Below are 15,622 nucleotides of genomic sequence, written 5' to 3'. Positions count from 1 at the left end.
CATCAGGGAAATGCAAATTAAAACATCAATGGGCTACCACTACAAATGTCACACAGTGGCCAAATTCCAGAACACTGACACCACCAAATGTTGGCAAGCATGTAGGGGAACTCTGTTGATTGCTGGTGGAAATGCAAATGGTTCACACACTTTGGAAGAGAGAACCCACACAGGGAAACCCTGAGTTCAGACAGAGTTAGAGACAAAGTGTTGTCTCCTGCTTGTTTCCTAACAGATGGAACGTTAATTGCTAACAACTCTTACTAGTTCTCTCGTAACTGGGTTCATTTGTTTCTTCAGCAAATATTTCTTGTGCCCTATTACATGCCAGACTCTATGGGAGGCTCTAGGAATACTGGCTTTATGCTGCTTATTTTGTTTGCTCTCCCGCATCTATTGTCTGCTGGGAGGCTGAACCTTGTAGTCTATTTCCCCCGGGCTCCGCACTGTCAGCTTTCTGATGAGTCCAGCCAATGGGTAGTACTTTTTGCTGAGTCCAGCCAACGAGTGGTACAACAAGGCAGGAAGAGAGAGACATCGGGGTATTTTCTTTCCACCCAGGTTTATAGCCCCCAAAGAGTGGCCTCTCTTCCACCCTAGCCCCTCTCACTGGCCTCTGGTTACAACCCAGGGATGGTAAAGGCTTCCCATACTTGCTAGCCTCTGGATGCCTCACTTTCCCTTGTTTGATGTTGTAATCCAGCCCATGCCTCTGTAAAGTCATCCTTTTGTTAACATTTCTTCAACTTAACCATCTCACAGTGACTCTGTTTCCTGCCTGGACCTTGGCTAAGGCAGGCTATATATAATTTTTAAATTTCAGGCTAGGTGCAATAGCTCATGCCTGTAATCCCAGCACACCGAGGCCAAGGTGAGTGGATTGCTTGAGGTCAGGAGTTTGAGATCAGCCTGGGCAACATAGCAAGACTTCACCACTACGAAAAATTTAAAAAATTAACTGTGTTTGGTGGTGTGTGCCTGTAGTCCCAGCGACTTGGGAGGCTGAGGTGTGGGGAAATGCTTGAGCCCAGGAGTTTGTGGCTGTAGTAAGCTATGATTGCAACACTGCACTCCAGCCTGGGCAACTGAAACCCTGTCCTTAAAATTTTTTTTTAATTAAAAATTTTTAAATGTTAATGTCTAGGAATAATATAACTTTTGTTTCTTCGTGCTCTAGCACTTTGGGAATAATCAAGGGTGTGGGTCCCAGGATCCAGTTACCGTGCTGTTTGGTTCTGAGGGACCACCCAGCGTCCCAGCCGATCTTGGTACACAGCTCTCCTCCTTTGTTGTCCTATCATCTCTCAATGTTGTTAGCATTGTTGCCACTGTTCTCACTGAAGCAAGTGCACGGCTGGTGGAAACAGAATTAGGCAGGAATAACAGATGCTTAGGTTGAATATGGCAGCCCCAGTAGTAAGCAATGGGTCCTAGAGAAAAGATGAGTTGCATTTTGGCTACTTGGGGGCGATACTGCTATAGTTTGAATGTCCTCTGCAAAACTCAAGTATTAAGGTAGGACCTTGTCCTGATGCATGAATTAATGCTTTTATTTCAGGAGTGATGAGAGGATGAGTTTGGCCCAGTTTCCTATGTCTAGCACACTTGCTTTCCCATGTGGCACCTTCCACCATGCAATGACCTTCACCAGTTTCCAGCGCCACGCTCTTGAACTTCCCAGCCTCCTGAACCATGAGCCCAATAAACTTCTATTCTTTATAAATTACCCAGTGTGTGGTATTCTCTTACAGCAGCAGAAAACAGACTAAGACAGATGCTTATAGCATTAGATTATGCTATGTTTATAGAACTGAAGAATTCATGAATTCCAAATACGAAAAATAAGACTATTTTTCATAGTCTGTATTTTTGTGTCTCAGAGGAATGTTGGTGGTTTAACTTATTAAAATAACTCATGCTTGAAATCAGCATGAGTTACTCTATTGTTGGGGTGGTTATAATGTTTATAAGATTTTAATAGGGTATCTGCTTTATTTTTTGTAATACTTCTGATAGTGGTGGGGTGTCTGGTTGAATTTTAGTGCTATTTTTATGGCTTTTGAGTCCTAGATGACCTAACCTTAGAGCAGAAGAGCAGAGTGAGAGAGACAGTATTTCACAGGAAAGACAGAGAAAGATGGAGAGAAGTTCTAACAAAGTGAGGTACAAACCAAGAGAAGATGATGTGGGCCAAACTCCGATGAGGGGTGCATACACAGAGAAGGAAGTTTTCTGTTGTGCTTTGGGTTGTTTATCCTAAGTGCCTCTTTTAAAATTGCTTTAAAATAAGCATAACCTGATATATTTCAGATGAACTCTATAAACCATATTTTTTTTCCAGAATAAAGCGCTACATAACATTTAACATTGAGGTTTTAATCTTAATTTTCAAAGAAACACTATAGTCTATCCAAGTTAATGTAACATTAGTTTCTCAATGATCACAGTGATACTGGGATTTGACGAGGCTTGTAACAACCTACTGGGATGATGTGAGCCCTTATTGACCTCATCCAGTGAGATGTGATGTTTTACCCACATGAGATGGTTAGCATTTACAGTAAAGGGCACTTACACTGCACTCTTAATACTTATCTTTATTATGAAAGTGTTTCCAAAGTAAAATGATCCTCATAATAATGATTGCTTCCAGAGATCAAGAATGAATAATTATATTTTCATATAAAAATCAGCAAAACACAATAACAATACATAAAATAATTCTAATTGGCTAACAGTATTTCATTCCATTTCTGACAGAGATGCTCAAGCACTGAATTGTCTTAAGAAAACAATAAGGTTTTGTCACCTATCCTATTTCTCACTGCAAGTTGAAAAAAATCAAATCCAAACACTACCACCCCTTCTATGACAACAAATGGCTCTGGAGGTAAATGACTATGTGGGCAAAGAGTTGATGAAAATCATGAGCTTAGGGGCTTTATGAAACTTTGGAAAATCAAACTCAGAGGTTGTTTCCCTTCTTAAAGTAATGAAGCTCTAAGTTAAAGTTCCAGAATCATCACATAACTGTTCCTATTCCATAGCTCATTTCTTTTTTTGCAGGCAATCTTATTTTTTTAAGGGTAGTTTCACGATGACAGTTTTAAAAAATTACTGTGGATAAAGAAAAAATTGTCTCAATGAAATAGAATTTTTCACTGAATACAGAAACCATCTCAATAGTTGTTGCCCCCTGGTTTCTAGGCCATACAACAGACATCAAACTACGAAGCCAAACTTTCATGGACCTGTGTTAAGAAAAACACACATATATAGGCATACTACTTTTTTTCAGAAAAATGGAATTAGGCAGAGAAGGAAGTGTGGGTGTACAACTGATCCACAAGCTATTGGGAAATCAATAGCTAAAAAATGTCAACACCCTGGCCTCCTTTTATCAGGAACTCCAGGAGGCTGAAAGTAATGTGAGTGCATGAGATAAGCGAGACAGATCTTAAGTTAACGGTCCCCTCCCATCCCTTTCTGGGCAATCTCCAGAATGCCTAGTTTTGTGGAGACACCATGTACTATCTGGCTGCAGAGACTTTCTTAGACCCCGTGTTAGATCCTGTGGGGTCTTAGCATGTGGCCATGTGGCAATGCATTCCTTTCAAAGGCTTTGGGTTGAACTCAAGTGGGAAATACCTGGAAAAGACTAAGCTTCTCCTTTGGGTGTCTGCTGATCCTATTAAAAATATTCATGATGCTTTATGATCTCCAATACAATTTTCTCCATGAAAACAAGCATCAGATACACTACCTCTAAGTATTTATTGGAGGGGTTCCAACAGCCTCGTGGACAGGCCTTCTCAGCAGCTACTGAGTGCCCCCTAGGGGTGGGGAGGGGACAGTGCACACAGAGGTAAACCACAGAGCCCTTTTCTGGCCTATTACGATGAAGAACTAAAATGTGGCCAGTGAACCAGTCAGTGCTCATCACTACGGGGTAATTTGAGAATGGCACAATTTCATTTTACCAAAAGAAACCTTCACTGGCTCTGGGGACTTCAAAATCTTCATTTAAAAATATTTTGCTGCGTTTTCTTCAAGGGCGGCTTGTGACAATTGAACTGTTGATTATTCCTTCCATGGACAGCATGGTAGTGGCAAGTGCAGTAACTGGCTCATTGCATTTTCTCTTTCCATACAAGTTACTGGAACTGCCATGTGATCACTTTTCCAGCAGGCTGACTTCGATGTGATTTTTTTCTTATTTAAATGTTAGAAACACCTCAGGGCTATTATTATTTATCTACAAAGCAGAAATCAGCCAAGGACAAAGGAAAAAAGTAAGCTAATCAGAACCTGAAGACCTCAAATACCACATGAAATGTAAACATTTAACTTTTTATTTCCAAAGGATTTCTTGAAGCCTCCCTCTCTGGAGATAATGACATCACCATACATACTGATAAACAATCTTTTAACACCTTTGGAATCTTACAATTTTTATACTTCAAATTAAGAAAAACGCTCAAATGGTCAGGCAACTTTGGCATTAACATTTCCAAGAAAGGGACAAAAACAACTATTAATGCAAAATCATGAAGAGATTGGGGACAATTGTGGGTGTCTATAAAGCTCTTTGAAAAGCTCTTTAAAGCGAACTCGGGTAAACGGAAATGAAATCTGACTTTACTTAGGCCAAATAACAATGAGGTTTGAATATAAAGTGGAAGATTCAGGCCCTTTTATTCAGTTTGCTCAAATTCAAACTCCACCAAATACTCAGAATGGAAAGTTTGGCAACAGAACTGGACATGTGGAGGTTCACCAACCATTTTGATCAAAGGTGATCTGATTTTATCTCGCTTCTTGCCTACCCTTTCTGCCTTGTTTACCTTGACCAGATGCCTGTGGCATTATATAATAAGACCTCAAGGCATCATCTGTCTGGCAGCCCAGCAGAAGTAGGATGCTAATAAAACCCTGGGGTAAAGCGGCAATCATTTGCATTTTTATCACATATACTTGAATAATCCAAAATACTGAGAGTTGCTTCCCTATGCTCAACATCCATAGGACCAAATTTGGAAAGGTGAACTGTAGTTGGCTTATACGATGGTCTTAGGTTCTCTATGACCTGCACTTAGCCATATTTAGCTCTCTAGATAAGAGGCTGAAAAGATTCTACCACCTTCAGGTGTGTGGAGAACATGACCAGGAGGCTGACAAACGAGGGAAGTTTCTGTTGTACCTGGTGAGTGGGTATTATGAAAAGAATATGGGTAAGGATGAGTCAGTGATATTTTGGTTTTATCACTTTTTGGAGAAACATACATATACATAAATAGAACACACGTTTTTATATAATTTATTGACCTGAGGCCAAATTCTATTTGATTTTCTACTTTCCCCCTACTAAGAGATCCAGAAAAGCTATTAACATTAGAGAATAAAGTATTCCTTCTTCTAGAATCCTTTCTACATACCCCTTTTTATCCTGGGAAGCTCTGAATGTGACCAGAAAGGAGGCGATATCAACACAGGCTAAGTTAATTAATGAGAAACAGCACTCTGACTAACCTATAGTTGAATTTACAAAATACACTTCAAAGCTATGGCCTAGCACAGGGGGAGGATGAGATACTGCACATATTTTTCTCTCTCAGCCTTATCAGGCTACCACGGGAAAGCTACAGACAGAGATATATTATTCTGCATTATAAAAAGCCTGCAAACCCTATTTTAATTAGCCCCAAAGAACTCTGCCCTGAAATGTAAAATGAAATAAAACTCTCTGGATAACACAGAGGACTGTGTGAAGTGAATGCCATCACTGAGAGAGGCCCCAAGTGTTGCCAGTTCTCCTTCTAAGTAACTTCTGGGGGGAAAAATGATTACTTAGATTTGTCTTTGCTAATGACAGGCCCAATTTACTTCATTTTATGCAATTCTTCTAAACCTTTAATTTACAAGCTGACCTCCTTGAAATTATTCTTCTGTGCTCGGGTGTCATATGATCTAAACCTGAACACATTATAGATCTCTAAAGTTAATTTTACCCATTGAGAGGACTTGCCCCAGACACTAAAGTAAGCTAAATATGTTCATATTTTAATTAAGAAACCTTTACCTTCTCAAAATTTTCAGCTATGCTATTACCTTTTATACATATACCTGCATTTTAGTAGATGTTCTGATGACTAACAAGTCCTTTTATGATTGTTCTTACAAACTCAACCATCCACAAATTACACTCCTAGACATAGGCCTGTTTTGTGAAATAAAGTAACAAGACTCTAAAAGCAGAATTATTTGCATTGTTTTCCCAATAAACAACCAGATGTACTTCTAAGCCTCTTCAATTATTACTATGGACCATAACAGAAACATTATTTTGTAAATAAGTAGGGAAAGATATAATATTACAGTAAGAATTTTTTGGTTGGGAGCATTCTTTTAACTATTAACCCACAGATTGCAAATTGTGGGCACAAAGCTTTAATTTTTTCAAAGAACTGAATTAAATGTAAATGGTTCTGAGCAGGATATGCACTCTCTGGTATTTCTGCACACTCGTTACCATTTCTGCTATTGTCTTCACGGCCCTGATTCACACATTTATATTACGGCATTTTTGTTTGGGGTTCGTGTTTTAAGTGATGGCCTTCTTGATTTATGAAGGGTTTTATAATCCCTTGTTCCTCTTACTAGAAGTTAGAAGAAGAGATAAAATCTTTGGCCAACATACAGTTTTCTTATCTGTACATAAATAACACTGCTGTGTAGAAGACTTATGGAAACTTATTCTTCAGTACTTTTCCTCATTGTTGATATTGCCATTGTCCAATAGAATTTTTCATTTTTTCCAGAAACAGCCCCACTTGAAAAAAATTCCTGGAAACCAAAGAGGCATTGCAGTGTAATGCCGCTCAGTGTCTAGTAACAGGAAAGTCATCTGGATTACGTTTAAGGAGAAAAGCAAAGGGTAAAATAGTCTCTCTCCCATTGGCTTTATTTTGCTCAGCAAAATAAAAACATCAACATCAAGTACTAGATAGGGCTTTTTCTTGAAAGCTGGTTGCATTAAAGTGCTTTGCACTGCACATGTAATTTTTATCAACTCTTGAAAGATTTTTTTGGTCCCCAAATATACTTCTTTCTTTTATAATGTGACAGAAGACTGCACTAATTATAGGGTAGTGGCAAAACCTGGCTGAAATCAGCTGCTCTCTTTATGTTATTCCCAGAACACAAGACAAATTCCCATTCTTAACAGTGATTTCCTTGTTTATAACTATGAGCTTCAGTGAATATCCTCCTTCAGAATCAGAGCACTGACCTCATCACAGAGAAAAACAAACAAACAAACACACTCTGTAACCTACAAGGTTAACCCTCAACTAGCTATCACACCCATTGAGGAAATCTTGGCTGTGTGCATAAGAAATAAAATCTATTTCAAAGCAATTTAATACAAAACCATTCAAAAAGTTCTCCAACAACCATCTTCTTTAATTTGAACTGCGAATCGACCATGAAGAGTGAATATTAAACACCCGGTTCGTCCGGTTTAAATGGTCACTAAGACTGTATAGGCAATTTCAAAATGGGCACTGTAACAAAAAGAAAGCAAACCTATTTAGAGCTGAACGAGAATCTTGCACTGGATTTTGCTTGCTCTAAGTGATAAAGTAAGCTGATGCTCATAGCACATTGGACTACAGCAAGAGAAAGGGGGAGAAGCAGATGGAGCATCTCCTTCACTGTCATGAGCCCAGTGAGTAAAAGGAGTGAGGAAACCCTCTTTTGTCCACAGATTTACAAATACAAAAAATAAATAATATTCTAAGACAGTACAAATGCAAATACTGTTCCCTTGTGTCAATTACATACAGCATGCCTACATAGAGAGAATGGTAATTCTTCTTCATTCACAGACAGGACACATGGCAGTGCACTATTCAAAATGCTTTGATAATCTTAATTTTTGTTTCTGGTGCTGAGATATTATGAAAGGAACTGCATTTGCAACTTATTAAATACTTCCAGGAACAAATAGTTCACTTTGCTTGGGACTTGTAGTTTTCAGTAACTAATCATCCATGGAGCAGGAGCCGGTCAGGAGATACCCGTTGGTACCACTGGTCCCATTGGTGGTTGTCGCAGTGTGGGGATTCTTCCCTGGAGGTTCTGAGTCCTCCTCATCTGAGCTAGACTCAATATCACTTCGATCATCCTTGGACACCTGTGGAGTAGAAGCAGGTGAGTATAACCAGCACCTAAGAAATCATCAAGGTATGGCATGCTAGAAGCACATGCAGTCATACACAAAGGGAAACAGATCCCAGTGTTAAAAAATTGAAGAGGATGAGAACATTGCCATAGCAATAAGTTCCCCTTCATTGGAGAGATAAAATGTAGGCGACAAAGGTAAGTATCATGGAGGGCTAGACTTCCTGACCTCTTGAAGGTATCTTTCCATATTCAGAACATACTAGACCATGAATCCCGCTTTTAATCAAAAAGCAGCATACTGTGCCACTGGAACAGCATCACAGGAATTTAGTACAAATGGATCAATTTACTCATTGATGATCACATTCTCCTTGAGAATAATTTAAAGTCAGCTCTCAATTAACCATACCAATGGAGATAGTCACTAGCTCAGAACATTGAAAAAAATTCCTATTTGGCTTTTTAATGCATTGTTTAATGATTACATTTTTATTTTGTGTATGCTATAATTAATTAGGAATTTTGTTTCGTATGTCACACAACAAATGACAGCAGGAGGCATCTTTTTTTTTTTTTTTTTTTTTTGAGTCAGAGTCTTGCTCTGTTGCCTAGGCTGGAGTGCAGTGGTGTGATCCAGTTCACCACAACCTCTGCCTCCTGGGTTCAGGATTCTCCTGCCTTAGCCTCCCGAGTAGCTAGGATTACAGGCATGCACCACCATGCCCAGCTAATTTTTGTATTTTTAGTAGAGACAGGGTTTCAGTATGTTGGCCAGGCTGGTCTGGAACTCCTGACCTCAGGTGATCCACCCACCTCGACCTCCCAAAGTGTTGGGATTACAGGTGTGGGCCACCGTGCCTGGCCAGGAGGCATCTTAAGAACCTGCTGAGTGGGGTAGAGCTTGAAATATTTCCTGAGTAAAATCCACTGACCAGATCATCAAGAACTGGCTCCCTGCCAGGCGAGATGGCTCATGCCTGTAATCCCAGCACTCTGGGAGCCTGAGGTGGGTGGATCACCTGAGGTCGGGAGTTCAAGGACAGCCTGACCAACATGGAGAAACTCAGTCTCTACTAAAAAAAAAAAAAAAAAAGCCAGGTGTGGTGGCACATGCCTGTAATCTCAACTACTCCGGAGGCTGAGGCAGAAGAATCGCTTGAACCCAGGGGGCGGAGGCTGCAGTGAGCCGAGATCGTGCCATCGCACTCCAGCCTGGGCAATAAGAGCAAAACTGTCATAAAAAGAAAGAACTGGCTCCCATCCTGCCAAGTCTCTTCAATGCTCCATTCAATCTCCCTAAGTCACATGGAGGTCAAAATAAGGTGAGAAGATGTAAATCTATACATTACCACAAAGGACGAGAAAAATCCTACTGTCTAACAAGGAAGTAATTTTTGTGGGAAATTAAGAAAATACTGCTTTTAAGATAAAAATAGTTTGAACCTCCTACTCTGTAAGTCTAAATTATGGTAAGCATTCTTACCCAGAAGGCCTTAAGATTTTTGAGTAACTCATCACTGCTTACTTCTATTTTTCAGTAGTGTGACAAAAGAGACCTGGTAGCCTTCCTTCATAGGAACGTTCCCAATCTGGTCCTCCTGTGATTCTCTAGGGGTGGGCTGGGGAGGTTGGCAAAGTCCCCTGGGAGGTATGGCAGAATTAACTGGGGGCTTTCCCACATCACATCCCGTCTGTGCTACCATTACACTCTAACATGAGAATCCTGGACTCCCTCCACTCTGCCCAACTTGAGAAACTAACAGTTCCTGTGGGAGAACGTCCTCTCTCTCAGGTGGGTGGGGTCAGGAGAAAGCGAAAGCTCAGAACTACTGCTTTATGCCAACCAGTGGTGATGAAGTAAATATCGTAAAAGTGAACCTCGCTCCAATACCCTTTGAGATGGGACTGAACTCACACAGGCCATCTCCAAACAGATTTAGATACTCAGACTCCAAAATGGCTAAAGGTAATTGAACTTAAACATTGTGAGTCACAAAGCCAGCATTATAGTAAAGCTCCACTATGTTGATAAGTCCATTAGTCTTAAGTAGAAATCTCCAGTTTTACAAAGTGATTAATTTACATTTGCATGCTCAGTCAGATTTTTTAAATTGCACTTAGAAAAATCTATACTTACGTTACCTTCAAAGAAAGGACAATTTAGAATATCTCAAAATAGCCCAGAGGAAAATAACTCATGGCCAAGATGAATCTTACTGTCCCAGGTGAGAGCCGCAAGGGCAGCTAAGATATTGTGAAGCCTGAGATCTAGAATAAAATTAATCATCATCTCTTCATAAAGTAAAAGGAGTAAGTTGAAGAGCAGGCAACGTGTCTGGTAGAAATAGCAATTCAATTTAGGACACAAGTAATCTAAGCAGCATTCTTGCATATTTAGTTATTGTTATCATATTGACAGTTTTGTGCATGTTGACTAAATTTGTATCCAAATGAGGACAGAGAGACTTTAAAATAGAAATACATGATCATTTTAAAGAGTGAGAGGTCACAGAGAAAAATGAACTTTAACTTCTGAACAATTAATTGATCAAAATAATTAGGATTTCTACTAGAGATGGTGCTGAGAAGTGGTTTCATACTACATGACTAGATGCCCCGACTTCCCCTGCAGAAGAGGCCAGCTCTGTTGACCTTGATGAATCAGAATGGTCACGTGCTACCATATGGCCCTGGGCAGGTCAGGCACACAGCTGATGCTCAGGCCTCCATTCTACAATGTGTTGATCCTCTCCCCCTCCAACTAGTTCTGTTTCTCCTACTTTACTTTGGTCTATTTTTGACTTTTAGCCAACATATTAAACACCAGTGAAAGAAATTCTTCTTCTCTGTTGGATCATGCAACATTTAGCAGAACACAAGCTCACACCAAAGGGCCCTAATAGAGCTGTCTCTAGTGTCCCTTGCAGCTCATGGAACTGCAGCTCACATGAAGCCTCTAGCCAGTGTCAATAGGTTAGACAGAACAATATGCACGGAAACAAAAGCATCTGAGTGCCCCTCCAACAGGCAAGAGGCACTCAGGACAAGGACAGAGAGAGAGGAGGAGAAACTTACATGTAAAGGGTTCCACTTCCCAGCCTTCCAGGGTAGCAGAAGGAAGAGAACAAACAAGTAAGAACATGTCACAGAGAACGATCTGGAAAAGTCTCTGCTCTACACACATGGTGGGAGCTGAGGCTTAGGAAGCTTTATTCGAATCAACCTCAAGTCCACTTTTAACCAAAAAGATTTAACTAAATCTTGTTGGAAGTCATGAACAGATTTGTTTTTCAGTTTGAAAGAAAGGTTTGTTTAAACAGGCATACTGCACTAAGTGATCCTTCTCATAAAAGGAGAGAAGTGATTAAATTTCTGTTCAGTATAAATATAATCAGAAGAGGTCCATGGTTGACAGGAGGAGCGAGAGCGAACACAACAAATAATATATTATTAAGTCTAAAATTACAAATGCATATCATTGGGTGCCATCGCCAGCAAAGGAACACTGAAGACTTAAAAAAATGAACTAGAGAAGGAAATGACATTTTCGTTTATGTTTCTAGGTAGTTTTGTTCAATTCTGAAGAAATAATACCAATTTTGATGAAATATGAAATAGTAAATAGTTGATCCAGAGAAATTACAGAAACAAAATTTTCTAAGACATATTGAAAAAAGTGAGTTACAGCTTACCTTGCCTCTTGAAACAGCTTTGCAAGCTATTTTCACAATCAAGTAAGACCAGAAGCAGTTCAACCCTTGTATTAGCAACAGCAGTAGGTTAAAAACCCACCAGGAAGGGTAAGGTCCAACGATCTCCCAGCTTTCAAATAATGTGGTATTTAACACCCTAAGCAAAAGAAGCAAGTGATTAGTGAATGTGGCATTTTCCTTTGCTTTCCAAGGAACTCTCATCACTCCTTTAAAGCAGAAGGTCAACAGTGTCTCCCAACTACCCCCTCTCTGGCAGGATGGTATGAAAGTTTGCCAGGTACTTAGAAATGTCATTTCCTGAAGAATTGCTCTGGTGGTATGACTTTCATTTGGTTTTAGGTTGAATATTTTTTCCCTATTCGCTTCTTCGAAAATGATAAAATAAATATAACGTAAAATTGACCATCTTGACTTTTTTTAAGTGTACGATTCATTGGCATTAGGTAAATTCACATTGTTGTGCAACCATCACCGCCATTCATGGTCAGCACACTTTTCATCTTTCAAAACCAAGATTCTCTACCCATTCTACCAGCCTGCATCAACCACCATTCTCCTTCCTGTCTCTGTGAATTTGACTACCTTAGCTACAGCATCAAAGTAGAATCATAGTATTTGTCCTTTTGTGACAGGCTTGTTTCATCTTCAAGGTTCATCCATGTTGTGGCATGTGTCAGAACTTCCTTCCTTTTTAAGGCTGAATTATACGTATATATCATGTTTTATCCACTCATCCACTGAAATGGAACTTGGGTTGCTTCTACGTTTTGGCCATTGCAAATAATGCTACGAAGAACACGGGTCTACAAATATCACTCTGAGTATATATCTTTCAGGCATATATCCAGAAGTGGAATTGTTGGATCATATGTTTCCCCCTTCACTTTTGCCATCATTTCTTTCATTAATTTTCATTCATTGTTTTGGTTGAGATGCTGTATCTACTTGTTAAAAGGCCTGTATGATCTTTGAAGTTGCTTTTGGGCTTTAAATAAGTGAGAAGAATGCCATTCAATGCCAATACACTGTAAAAAAAGAGATTAACTCCTAAACATTACTTAAGTACAAGCCATATGCCTAGCACAGGGAAAAACACAGTGGAAGTGAGAATATGAGTGAGACGTAGGCTCATATCTAGTAGGAGAGTCATTAGAGGGTCCTTAATTGTGTAAGGCTTCCCCTGGGAAAGCACTGACAATTGAAAGACATCATTTTGAAGTGATGTCTTGAAATGAGTATCGGAAGGATTTTGACAAAAATGATTAGAGAACAATGAATGTATTTAGTTTTAAGAGTATGTAAGAGTATGTATTTGAATTAGGAAAAATTATTTGAGGTAACTGGTTCTCTCTGTAATCTACCATCAGAACTAGAATGCAACAGCCACCTGGAGCAGATATCTCAAAGGCTGGTTTTAGTGCTTTGCTCTGGTCCCTGCCTGTGTCTGCTCCTAAGCACTTGGAAATGGACTCATGTCATCTGGACCCATATTGCTGCCACAGAGAAGCACAGCACCTGCATAATTTTGGAATCATTCTTATTCTCGGCTCTCCTCCTCAGCTTACCCCAGGGATGGTTTGGAGACCCACAAGAAAACTCACCTAAGTGCATTTCTACTGCCTGCCACTGCAGCACTTTGCTGGGACAATTTGATTCTAGAGGAGAGGCTGGGTGGACAACACTTAGTGGCTAAAGGGAAGGGAGAGAAAACTCTCGAATTTAAGACACAGATCACTCATATAAGAACATAAGACAAATAGATAATTTAAACAAAAGAAACTGTGATGAAAGCTTTGAGAGAGGTTAGAAAAGAACTTTGTGAATTAGAAAAGAAAAAAACAGGCCGGGCACAGTGGCTCACGCCTGTAATCCCTGCACTTTGGGAGACCGAAGTGGGCGGATCACCTGAGGTCAGGAGTTCAAGACCAGCCTGGCCAAGATGGTGAAACCCTGTCTCTACTAAAAATACAAAAAAAAAAAAAAAAAAAAAAATTTAGCTGAGTGTGGTGGTGTGTGCCTGTAGTCCCAGCTACTCAGGAGGCTACAGCAGAATTGCTTGAACCCAGTAGGCGGAGGTTGCGGTGAGCCGAGATCATACCACTGCAGTCCAGCCTGGGTGATATAGCAAGACTCCATCTCAAAAAAAAAAAAAAAAAAAAAGAGAGAGAGAGAGAAAAACAATTATTGCAGTTGGAATAAGAGGTAAAGAAAAAAGAAAAAAGGAGAGGCAAGGCACTGTGCCTCACTCCTGGAATCCCAGCACTTTGGGGGGCTGAGGTAGGAGGATTGTTTGAGTCCAGGAGTTTGAAACCAGCCCGGGCAACAGAGCGAGACCCTATCTCTATATAAATAAAATAAAAATTAACCATGTATGGTGGCAGACGCCTGCAGTTCCAGCTACTCGAAAGGCTGAGGCAGGAGGATCACTTGAGCAGGAGTTGCAGGTTACAGTGAAGCTATGATTGTGCCACCGCACCCCAGCCTCGGTAACAGAGTGAGACCTTGTCTCAAAAAAATAAAGGAAAAAGGAGAATGAAAAACAAAATAGACAAATAGATTCTTCCCCATCCCCCAATTTCTGCCACTCCTATTTACAGACTAGAATGAGACTAACAGTTTGTCTCCAACCCTGCCATACTAGTTGTCTTTAAAGCGTAATACATAATAAACATGTTAAAATTCTAAAAACGATAGAAATTTAATGATTTGAATTTTACAAGTCATTAAAAGAATAATACCTCATGAAATAGTTGTATTCACTCTGGGGAAGGGGGATAATATTAGGAAATCTGTTAACATATTACAAACATAGGCCAAATTGGTATAAATGTAATGATTTCAACAGCATCAAAGACACTTGGTAATGTTTAATTCCTCATTGTTGATGTTTAACAATTAGAATACAAAGGACTTACTATGATTTTTGTAACCCTTTCAAATCAGCATATTAATAAACACCAGAATTATTTCCTTTAAAATCAGGAAAACCATGGACAAAAAGTATAACCATTATTATTTAACACTATTCCGGAAGCTCTGGCCATTGAGTATGGCAGGGAGTCAGAGACTGAATTTCAAATACATAGACATAAAATATCTATAAATATTTTAAAAACAGCAAACAACCAAAATGTCCCATAACAGGAAACACTAAAAATTAAAAATTTCGTTTTCATTCTTATTCCAGAAATTATTTTTTTTTTACATTTTAAAAATTTAATTTTTATAATTTAAGTTCTGGGATACATGTGCAGAACGTGCAGGTTTGTTACATAGGTATACATGTGCCATGGTGGTTTGCTGCACTCATCCACCTGTCATCTAGGTTTTAAGTCTCACATGCACTAGGTATTTGTCCTAATGCTCTCCTTCCTTCACTCCCCAGTCCCCGACAGGTCCCAGTGTGTGATGTTCCCCTCCCTGTGTCCTTGCGTTCTCATTGTTCAACTCCCACTTATGAGTGAGAACATGTGGTGTTTGGGTTTTGAGAAATTATTAATAATAAATAATTAATACTTATTAATAAATACAATTACTTTGTAAAAATGACTAAATTAGGATAATGCCTACATTCCTGCCTTGTTTATTATCTGAAGAAGCAGTTATCTCTTTAAACATCAGTTTGCAGGCCAGGGGGACAACAAGGCTCAACTCCGTGGCAGTGTGGGAGGACTCGCACACCTTACACTCTTTTATCTCCAGCACCCTGCAAAACACCTGGAAGT

At 39.6% G+C, this 15,622-nt stretch overlaps 2 protein-coding genes across 4 annotated transcripts in view; one reads left to right on the top strand and one right to left on the bottom strand.

The window, feature by feature from the left end:
- SPC25 (SPC25 component of NDC80 kinetochore complex) overlaps window positions 1-1,726 on the top strand; it is a 119,211-nt gene extending 117,485 nt beyond the window's left edge. For both annotated transcript variants that reach the window (XM_074009387.1, XM_065525616.1), the window contains one exon: window positions 1,559-1,726. In XM_074009387.1, coding sequence (XP_073865488.1) covers window positions 1,559-1,575 — 17 coding nt within the window. In that variant the 3' untranslated portion in view covers window positions 1,576-1,726. The remainder of the gene's footprint in view (window positions 1-1,558) is intronic.
- An 851-nt stretch (window positions 1,727-2,577) lies between these two features.
- CERS6 (ceramide synthase 6) overlaps window positions 2,578-15,622 on the bottom strand; it is a 313,857-nt gene continuing 300,812 nt past the window's right edge. The window contains exons 9-11 of one of the 2 annotated variants that reach the window (XM_005573386.4): window positions 11,877-12,033; window positions 11,260-11,283; window positions 2,578-8,194 (exon numbers count right to left, since the gene is read on the bottom strand). In XM_005573386.4, coding sequence (XP_005573443.3) covers window positions 8,042-8,194; window positions 11,260-11,283; window positions 11,877-12,033 — 334 coding nt within the window. In that variant the 3' untranslated portion in view covers window positions 2,578-8,041. The remainder of the gene's footprint in view (window positions 8,195-11,259; window positions 11,284-11,876; window positions 12,034-15,622) is intronic. The other variant, XM_005573387.4, reaches the window with a different exon arrangement.

This window comes from Macaca fascicularis, chromosome 12 (assembly GCF_037993035.2).
Source record: "Macaca fascicularis isolate 582-1 chromosome 12, T2T-MFA8v1.1".
Lineage (NCBI taxonomy): Eukaryota > Metazoa > Chordata > Mammalia > Primates > Cercopithecidae > Macaca > Macaca fascicularis.
The sequence above is the reverse complement of the archived record's forward strand: the minus strand, read 5'-3'. Positions and strand labels throughout refer to the sequence as shown.